This window comes from Drosophila santomea, chromosome 3R, assembly GCF_016746245.2.
Source record: "Drosophila santomea strain STO CAGO 1482 chromosome 3R, Prin_Dsan_1.1, whole genome shotgun sequence".
In the NCBI taxonomy this organism is placed as follows: Eukaryota; Metazoa; Arthropoda; class Insecta; order Diptera; family Drosophilidae; genus Drosophila; species Drosophila santomea.
Window position 1 is genome coordinate 28,656,644 of NC_053019.2, and position 10,251 is coordinate 28,666,894.

General features: G+C 40.9%; 1 protein-coding gene across 14 annotated transcripts in view; it reads left to right on the forward strand.

Moving 5' to 3' along the window:
* The window catches only part of LOC120452362 (rho GTPase-activating protein 100F), a 44,446-nt gene extending 34,406 nt beyond the window's left edge, over nucleotides 1–10,040 (forward strand). For 6 of the 14 annotated variants that reach the window (XM_039636540.2, XM_039636543.2, XM_039636542.2 and 3 more), the window contains 4 exons: nucleotides 9–318; nucleotides 924–1,177; nucleotides 3,272–3,407; nucleotides 3,473–10,040. In XM_039636540.2, the coding sequence (XP_039492474.1) occupies nucleotides 9–318; nucleotides 924–1,177; nucleotides 3,272–3,407; nucleotides 3,473–5,145 (2,373 nt within the window). In that variant the 3' untranslated portion in view covers nucleotides 5,146–10,040. Of the gene's footprint in view, nucleotides 1–8; nucleotides 319–919; nucleotides 1,412–3,271; nucleotides 3,408–3,472 lie in introns of those variants that run through there. The other 8 variants (XR_005616458.1, XR_005616459.1, XM_039636548.2 and 5 more) reach the window with 5 other exon arrangements.
* The last annotated feature ends 211 nt before the right edge of the window (nucleotides 10,041–10,251 follow it).

Here is a 10,251-nt window from a genome sequence, read left to right on the forward strand (position 1 = left end):
ATTTGCAGGCCACCCTGGTATTCCTCCTTGATCACCTCTCGCTGGTCGTTTCAAACTCGGAGCGGAATAAGATGTCCGCCCAGGCGTTGGCCACCGTGATGGGCCCACCGCTGATGCTGCATTCGGCGAGTGCGCAGCCGGGTGCTGATATCGATCACGCTCAGCCGATCGCGGTGCTTAAGTATCTGCTGCAGATCTGGCCGCAGCCGCAGGCGCAGCATCAGCAGATGGCGCAGCACATGGGCGGCGCTGCGGGGGCGATGATGGGCGGCTTGGTCACCGCCGGGAGCATGAGCAATATGGCCGGTGTTGCTTCAGGTAACGTACTCCCAGCGTCCGATTCCCCACCCCAGAGCTACCAGAAAGACCAAAGCCTCAGGCCCCAAGTCCCAACACATAACAACACTCCCACCGATTTTTGCCACCACACTTGCAAGTTTGATTCCTCCATTCGTTCCTGCTTTGGATGCATCACTGCATCAGCAGCAGTTCCAAGTCCAAAACTGTGCCACCTGCTCGCCTTTCAATTTAAAGTGCGTCACAAAACGTTCTTTCTCTTAGCTGTTATGCAACCCACTCACAGACACAAGTACACACTGTCCCAATCACCCAAACACCGCGGTTGCCACTTCCAGTGCTATATTCAGCTCAATTAGGTTTTGAATCATATATTTAAGCCAGTTACAGTATTGATTCTGATTCTTAATGCCAATAAAGTCGGTGCAGTGCACACTTTTTTGTAAGTGGAAGAACCTTTAGTTTTTGATTGATTTGACTGAATCTGAAACAAAATACGATTTCAAAGATGTGGAAGCAATCAAGTGGCAACCGCAGGCCTCTCTCACCTCACCCCCTCAGCCACTGAAAACACCTCCAAGCGCGTCCACATTAATATTGATTAATACAGAGTCCTATGTAGACAGGTCGGCGCGGCGAGTCAACAGGGCAGCGTGGAAGCAAAGTCAGTGCGTTGCCAGCGGACAGACAGCAACTTCTACTGCAGCAGCAGGCGCAGCTCATGGCGGCGGGCAATCTTCTGCGCTCGTCCACTTCGGTAACCAACATACTCTCCCAAGGCCATCCTCAGCTCTCAGCCACAGCCAACAATCATCTGTATCAATCAGTAGTGGGTCAGTTAGCTCAATCGCATCGAGCCTTGCAACAAGCGGTGCAACAGGTAAACAAACAGAATCCACACAACACAGCAACCACAACAAAGCAGCCGAAGGTGCGAACATCGATAACAACACGAGACAATAACAAAAAAAAACTTGCATACAAACATATCATTCACCATTAACCCACACCGCACTCCTAACATCCATATTTCACTGTGATGGGGCAAAAGATTGAAGGATTTTAATTATGAATGTATTTTCAATCGTCGTTTTCGCCATAACTTTGGGCTGCTAACAAACATAGCTAACTATGTCTGTCCCTACTTTTTCGGTTTTCGTAAAAAAAAATTTGACAATTTTTGCGTTTTTGATAAGGGGTACCATCATCAAAATTTGCGAAAAATAGCAACAAATTAGCATTTCAATGTATGTACATGGATCGATAGGGAATTTTTTTACGAGTTCAACGAGGTATGGCATTCCACTTTTGGACAACTATTTTTACTGCTATAAAAAAGAAACGCATTTTTTTTTTTTATAAAAAAATCGAAAAAAAAATGGTAAAATATCTGATATTTTCAATCGGCGTTTTCGCCATAACTTGGTCAAAAATGGCCGCACAGCTAATATAAAGACTGTTTTGGGCTGCTAATAAACATAGCTAACTATGTCTAACTATTTTTACTGCTATCGAAAAAAAACGCATAATTTTTTTATAAAAAAATCGAAAAAAAATAGAAGATACTTTTGAGGAAGTAACTTTACAGAACAGAACTTTTTTCCAGAGGATGGGTAACAATGGCATTTCCATATTTATCATTCATTCAACACTAACCTTAACAACACGATCACAGGCACACGTACTCTGAAACATTTTCTTCCTTCTTTTCCTGTTGACCGTTCTGCAAAAGATGATAATTTTAAAAATATCTGTCTAATTAACTATTCAATACTGAAGCATTATCTGTAATAAGTTTATTTTTTGCTTTTTACGTAAATAATATATAAAAGTATATATATATTATGATAGTAAAGTCAACAATAATTTGCTGTGATCCTTGATCGATAGACGTTGTAATTGTGATACATAAATGTATACGTACATTCATAATCTATACATCAGTATGAAATAATGATGGTAATGATGTTGATGGTGTAAACGGCGTGCAAAGCATGATTGGCCCACTACTGGTAACAAATAAACATACTCGTAATGACAGTTTCTCCCCTACATATGTATTCCACTCCCATTCAATATGTAAATCATACAGCTTTGTATGCCCACACATACCAAATGAAAGACACATCTTATGAAAGCTTCATTAGCCTCCAGTGCCACTGCCATTGTAAAAACTTCATCAATCATACCCAACTTGTGTTTCATTGGAATTGCTTACACACCCGTCCCAGGAATAGATCAGCTCCTCTTGTTGGTTCCAGCCCACAACCCGAATCCCCGACACCTTGTCGCATTGATTCACCCAGAATTTTCCAGAAAGCACAGCTTATATAGAGTAGAACATCTCAAAGTCGGAGGGGAAACACTTCTAAGCATTTGATTTTTCTCTGAAGTTCAGTTGAATCCTTTTCACACTCCTTAAGTTGGTTTTATTAATCTATCACCTTAAACCCACAGCCCAGTAAAACCGCTCTTACTCACCGCACAACGTTTGACATAAAGGCCACTGAAGACCTTTGAAAGATACACTTGTTTATTTTTAGTTAACATTGCCATTTATTTAAAGATGTTTCTCTGCTTGCATGAAATACAACTCACGCCTTAACACACGCCAATCACTTTTTCAATGCCCACTCACCAGAATCCCAATAATAACATGCAATTGGTTAACGAATTGGCCGTCACCTGTATGAGAATCGCACCGCGCACGCTGTGAAATTGTCTTTTGTCTATAAATATAAATGTGCTCGTGTATGTGTCACTCAATTACCCACTTGAAAACAACCATCAACACTTTAACACAAAGCCCCAAACCGATTCAAAATTTCAAATTCTTTCTGCACCACCCAAAACCAAGAATTAGCACGTATTGTCTCCCTTGAAGCTACTTCAGCCTTAACTGACTTTCAACCAACATTTAACAAACTCTGCGGGATTTTCCCTGCTCTCCTTTCTGCTCGTTCCTCTCTTGCAGCCCTATCAATTGGGGGCCTCAGTGGGCTCAGCAATTCCCGACCCATCGCCACTGCCACTTCCAGGCACACCCTCCCCCGGCAGTAGCTCAGCGTCGACGGGTTCGGGCTCGGGCTCGGGCTCCGGATCGGGTAAAAGTAAGTAGCTAAATTGCTCTTGAGAAGGGATTACGTGGCTAATGCTCTTGTAATTTGCTCTGCAGGCACGGATACCATCAAGCGCGGTGCTTCGCCTGTATCCGTTAAGCAAGTCAAGATCGTCGACCAGCCATCCAGTCCATACTCCATTGTGATGAAGAAGCCGCCGCTGCAAAAAGATGCGCCCGTGGAAATCACCACACCCACCACGCAGGCGGATGCAGAGTCGACCCTGGGAAGCAAAGAAAGCAATGGAACATCGTCTCGAAGGGGGAATGTGGACTTTTATGATACGCATAGAGCGCAGGCCAAGAGTTTTGTGAACGAGGAACCCAGCTACAGCTCCAAGTACAGCGCCTTGGAAACTAAGAAGATCAGCCTTGGCAACAGTACCTACACGCCCAGCAAGGCGAATGCCAGTGGCCTTTCCGCCGGCGAGGACTACAAAGCGATGCGTAACAAGTCGAGCGCTACTTCCAGCTCCAGTTCATCGCAGGCCACCGTTTTGAGTGCTGGTTCTACGGCCACGTCAGCCCCGACCACTTCTTCAGACGATTCGGATGATCTGGTCTCCTACAAGTCATCGGCGTCCACAAATGCCTTGCTGGCCCAATCGCAAGCCATGACCACCAGTCAGCTGATGTCCAAGTATCTCAAGCGGGAGCCACGAGTACAGTTTACGCCAATGAAGTCACCGGAATCGCCCTCGCCACCGGGTAGCGGCGATGGTCTGCCCAAGGGTACTTACCAACTGGTTACGCCTATCTCGGGACCGTCGAGCAAACCGGGCGCCACAACTGGAGCTATAAGCAAGTACACCACCGGCTCAGTGGATTCATCTACAAGTGCGAACAGCCAGAAGTTGTCATCGCCCTCGCGATTGTCCAACAGCAAGGATAGCCATAGCAGGACTGGAACGGCCAGCAGTACGACAGCCGCGACCTCTTTGGTTTCCACAGGTCGGCGTTTGTTCGACAGCCTCGCCTCTTCATCGTCCTCGGAAACGGAGACCAAGACCTACATAGGCGGCACCACTGCGGCCAGTGGGGTCGTTACCACCACCACCTACACCAACGACACCAAGAACTCCGGCACCAGTAGCAGTAAGTCGGGAATAGGAGGGGGGTCTGGAGCTGGGTTGGGAGCGGTTTCGGGAGCAGGCTCCGAGCATCGAAGCTTCGGCAGTACGCTATTCGGCAGCAGTGGCTTAGGCAACGGCAATGGCAGCAGCCACAATCACTCTAACGCCAGTCCAAGTCCCTTCACCACCACCAACGGCAACGGCAACCACAACACCATGCATCTGTATGGCACCTTGCCCAAAAACGGAACCTCCACGGGGGCAGCTCTGTTCGGCGGCTCGGCCAACAGCTCCTCGTACCACTCCTCGGCGAGTGGCAGTGGAGCCGGAACCGCCAGCAGTAGTGGGGTCAGCTCTATGACGGGCTCCACAAATAGCTACGACTTCTATACGAGCACAAGCTCCAGTGTGAGCAGTTCGCGCCCCTTTGCCAACGGAGGCAACAACTACCACACTCTGGGAACCTATAGGGCTCAGTACGCCGCCACTAATCCCTTCCTGGACGCCTTCGACGAAAAGCCGGGCAGCAACGGGGGTAATAGCCACGGGGAGGAGAAGCTAGGCGCGGACAAGGGCCACCACAGGGCGGCCGTAATGGCCTTTCAGTCGTCAGGAGACTCGAAAAACGGTAGCGATGAGTACGATGACATCAAGTGAGGCAGGCAAAAGGCTATAGATGCGGTTAGAAGAAAGGAATACAGATACAACTACGATTATACGCGTACAAATGGTGAAAGTAAAGAAATCTAAAAGCTAGTCTTCCTGGTTTAACCCTTCGTGCTCCCTTCTTGCACCTTTGCGAGCTGCAAAAATAGTTTGCATATACCAAATACTTTTGGGCAACGATATACAATCTAATGCTCTGGTTTAAACTTTAAACTCATACGAGTTTGATCGGCAAGCATCAATACATTCATTCGCCATTGCATTGCGCGTGTAATCGTAGTTACGTAACAAAACTAATGCCACACAATGCTGAAAGTGTTCTTTTGAAGTATTTACAGTTTACAAATTTACAAAGTACGAACGACAGTTGCATACAAAGGCCCCAATGAGAACCCCCTAAACTTTAGAGCCTAAAGCAAGCATAATCTACATACATAAATTAAATAGTCGCCGAGCTCTGTGTATGTGTTTATAGATACTTGTGAAAGCTTATCCCTGGTAGCGTTACAAGTTTTGAAGCGCTTGACAGTGGCTTGCCGTTTAGCTAACATAAATCCGAATTCAATAACATTTACGAACAGTATTTTTTAATGAACTAAAACTAAATGAACTAAAAAATAAAACATAAATTAAAGTCAACAGCGTATACAATAAATTACATTTAAAAAATACAAATAGAAGGACTTACCCAAAAGGTTGAACGCGCATTTAATTTTTCAAAATAATCCTATATCAACTTACACCCCTCTACTAGACACAAGATTCGTTACTGATATATTTTTGCATACTCCCCCTTCGCAGTATATACTGTATATAAGAAAAGCTCTTATAATCTACCCACATTATCTCCTTTGTGAGCGTTTCGATGTGACCAACTCTCTTATCTGCAAAAGCAATGTACACGACTATAACAACCTGTCTAATTAACTATTCGACAACTTTTTGAGCAACATATTTTCCTGCAATGTTTCCCAATGCCTCTTTTATAAATCTTAAATGTGCATGTGTGATCAAGTAACGATCGAACTCCCGATTAGGATTTCACATAGCAGACACCACTCGCAAACTGACATGCAAATTACAAATACATGAATTTATTAACGAATCAATGTGCTTAGTTTTTGTATGAAACAAAGTCTGATATATACACTAATATACAACGGTACAGTATAATATTTCTAAACATTTAATCATAATTATACAAGCGATGAGAAAAATATGTAATGTTAATATATATTACTAAATAGCAAGTTAAGAACGCTTTGCGATTAAGAAGTTTACAGCAGGTATGTTTTCAAAGCTTTTTAAAGTGTATTAATGACCAACTGTGCTTAACCCCAATTGTATAGGAAATTACATTTAAATGACCCTATAACGATCTCAATTTTATAAAAACTTAAAATTCATAATACTTTCGAATACATACGTTGCGGAACTGTAAATACCCAAAGAGGAATTTACCAATCTCGTAGTCAACTATTCAGTAAATGAAGCTGGTTATAGTCATAGGCTTTGGCAAACAGCCTACACCTCTTATTATTTAAATAAAGGTAGACAAAATAGGATGAAACTAAAATAACAAATAAAGCCCTGAGGTTCAGAGAGATTTATGTTAGCTAACAAAAATGAATAATCATTCGTCTTCATGCAAGTACAACTTTCTTCAGCGACTCAATAAAATCAATAAAAGTAAAGAGCCTCACTTATTACATTACAATTCATTCATTCGTTTCCATAACTAATCGAAATTATATAACCCAAAACTATAATCAATATTGTGGACTATTTGATTTTAACAATTAGTACGGCTTATAGAGATCGATTGGGAGCCCCAAAACACAATAAGATTTTAAATAGTAAATTATTCGGTTAATTGTTGCCAGATTTATTTTATAAGAATGGATAGCATTTAAAGTGTTAAACATGATTACCAAACCAAAGAGTTTAAAACCACAATATAGGCAACCATATAGTTGAGCAAATTGATTTTTATATAGTGAATTGTTAATTATTGCATATAGCACGTAGAATTTTTAACAAAAGCAAAAAGGAATCAGAAGTTCTGGCGGATGAGTTATTTTAAGGTGGTCGCGACTTGCTTGCCGCCATCGCTGCCCAACTTTATTGATTTTAGGATTTTAACTTCATACATAACCAAGAAACATCAATGTTACTAAAGCTGTCGCCTTCGTTTTAAACACAAGTAAGACCCTAGTACCCCTATTAGCTCTGCAATCCGGTTTTTAATTGGTTTATCCCGAAAGCTTTAATCGTTGAACGACCAGAATTACACGGTTACAAATTCTATAAATATTCCTTATATACCATAAAATAGTAGGAGTTGGTGGAAGATATCATGACACACTTCGGTTTATTTGCGAGTTGTTGTGGCTTCATAGGCGTAGTTAGTTAGCACTAGATGTAAAACCTGGCGGAGATTCAAGCGTTGTCAGTTGGTGGTGGAAGAAGGAAGTGGGGGCAACGACTGCAGTGGCGTCGGTTAGTGGTTTGTGGTTTGTGGTTTGCCGCTTGGAGCTGCTTTTCTGGGCCCGATCTTGTTCGATATCTATTTGTACTTGTACTTAGAACTCGTAAGCATACACTATGGAATATATATCACTGTGTCATATCGTACATTTAAAGCAAATAACGAAAACAGATTGGAGCTGAACGAAGTAGCGGAAGAGAGAAAATTGTTAACGCAAACATGTATCGAAGTATGTATACAACCTAAATTAATAGCAGTCGAGCAGAAACTACATAATATAAATAGATAAATACCAAACTAAACCAGAACTCGATTGGCGCGAAACCAAGTACTACAAATTGTACATGCATTTAATCTAGAATAGCTACAACTAACTAAACACTAATTATCTGATACTGAAAACCAAACCAACTTTTGGCAAACGAAAATGGCAAATGAATTGATAAATATGCTAACACATTAGACATTAAATTAGTTATCAGTGAATTAACAGAAACGAACTAATTTATTAAAATGTATTGCACAATATCGAACACTTAAACGTATTAGAGAAAGTAACTAAGCCTACTACAGGTAATATGCATACGAATAGAATCGGACACATAGGCAAAGGTGGCAGGATGCAGGATGCAGATTCAGATTCAGATAATGTTCAAAACCTAATCTCCAAGTGAAATCGGCCGATTCCACGGCGGTACTTTCGGGTAGCGAGATGGAAGATCTGTTCTACTGCGATGATTTGGATAGTGCATACGCCTAATTATATGTAAAAAATATGTGTGTTTATGTATGCATTAAATGTGCCTATACTTTCCTTTAATTTAATGCCAAAAAGACCCTTCCGCCCGCACCCTTTGATATTTTTTTTCACCCACTTTGAGAACCCTTTGACGCTTTACGGGGATTTTTATTATGGTTTTTTGAGGTTTGTAAGGAATGCAATTATGGAAAAGATTTCTTCTGTCGAACTTAATAAGTAAATGGAGACCAAATGCTCAGGGCTTTAGCAAGTTATAGTAGGCGTAATATACAAAAAAAAAAACAAAGAAATCAAGGGGAGACCCACCTAAAAACTAAGTGCAACACATCATGAGCATACTCCATCAAACGTTAAGGCGATACATTTTAGTTGAATCTTTAGATCTGTCATCACCAGCATTAGCTGCAGGTGCAACTTAACAATAGCAACAGCAGCCACAACAAGAACAATCCAACAAACAAATTTACAAAATTCACGCAATCAATTTGTTGAAAAGACTGAAAACCATATAAAACAAAAGAAAGACAAAACAAAAGTGAACCAAGAACATACAACTCCCTTTGCATAGAGATCGACACCAAACCAAAAATATTCATACACTAGTATTTTGAAGAAGATCCCCAGTATAAAAAGTCTCAGAGTTTTCCTTGTTTATGCGGTCAATTGAAATGTTTTGGTGTATTCCTTTTCCAGCCCGTCATTGAACTTTATCGAAGTAACTTAACAAATATTAAAGTAATAGTAAAATATTAGCAAAAACAATACAAATATTACCACCAGCAGTTTGCTACCTACTTAATACGCAAGTTTAATATAAAAATGTAATAAGAAATAGTCTAACAAATAGTTCAAAACTTTACGAAATGAGAAAAGTTTTCATGTAGAAAAATAAACGATGCCGGATAGATCTATAGCAAAAATATCACACTTCTCCCAGGTCGTTGTGCAAAATTATAACTAATTATATTTAATACATCAAACCGTTTTTAAAAACCCACCATTAAAGGAAGCATAAACGAACAATGTTACAAAATCGACATCCAATTCATTTTTTCGAATCTTTCTTCCTTATTTGGACCTCCTATTAATATGGCATATGAACAAAACACAAACAATTAAGCGTAATAACAAAAATATGTATATATCTCAATATCTTATTGCGGATCTCCATACCTTGAACGCAGACGCACGAAGAAGTTAAGCCACGTCGGAGCAAAACCTGATCCAGCCAACTGACAGGATCGCAAACAGCGAGGATTCGTTAGAACGGATAATACTCTGATTTACCACTGCCACAAAGAAGCAAACAAGTAAATTGTAACGTTAAAATAGATATAAAACACCCGGTACATTATATAGATACTTTGCTATTGCGTAATGGAATAAAAAAAGTATCTTATTTGACAAAGCCATGGCGGAAGTTCATTGCATAACGCAAAGGCGGACTGGCATGCAGCGTCTGCGCGTATGTGATTGCCTAGAAAGCAAGTAAACTTAACATTATAATTTATTACAAACAAATAACAATAATAATTATGCATAACTACGGAAAGCAAAACGAAATGCAAACTAATACATAAATCGTTCCCTGCGTACGAATAAAGCGATGTTAAATTATTTAATGAAAATATATATACATATAAATAAAATACTTGTTGAATCATTTAAACTTAATTTGCGGGGGGCTTTTTTAAGCTCGAAACCTGCGAAGGCCACAGCCACCTACTTCACTGAGGCGATACCTACAAATGTTCGCCTGGGGCGATGCAACAGTTTTTCCAGTCAAACTGATAGATGTCAGCTCTAAGAAAAGACTCTTCATTAATGATTCGAATCATTTTTATTTTAT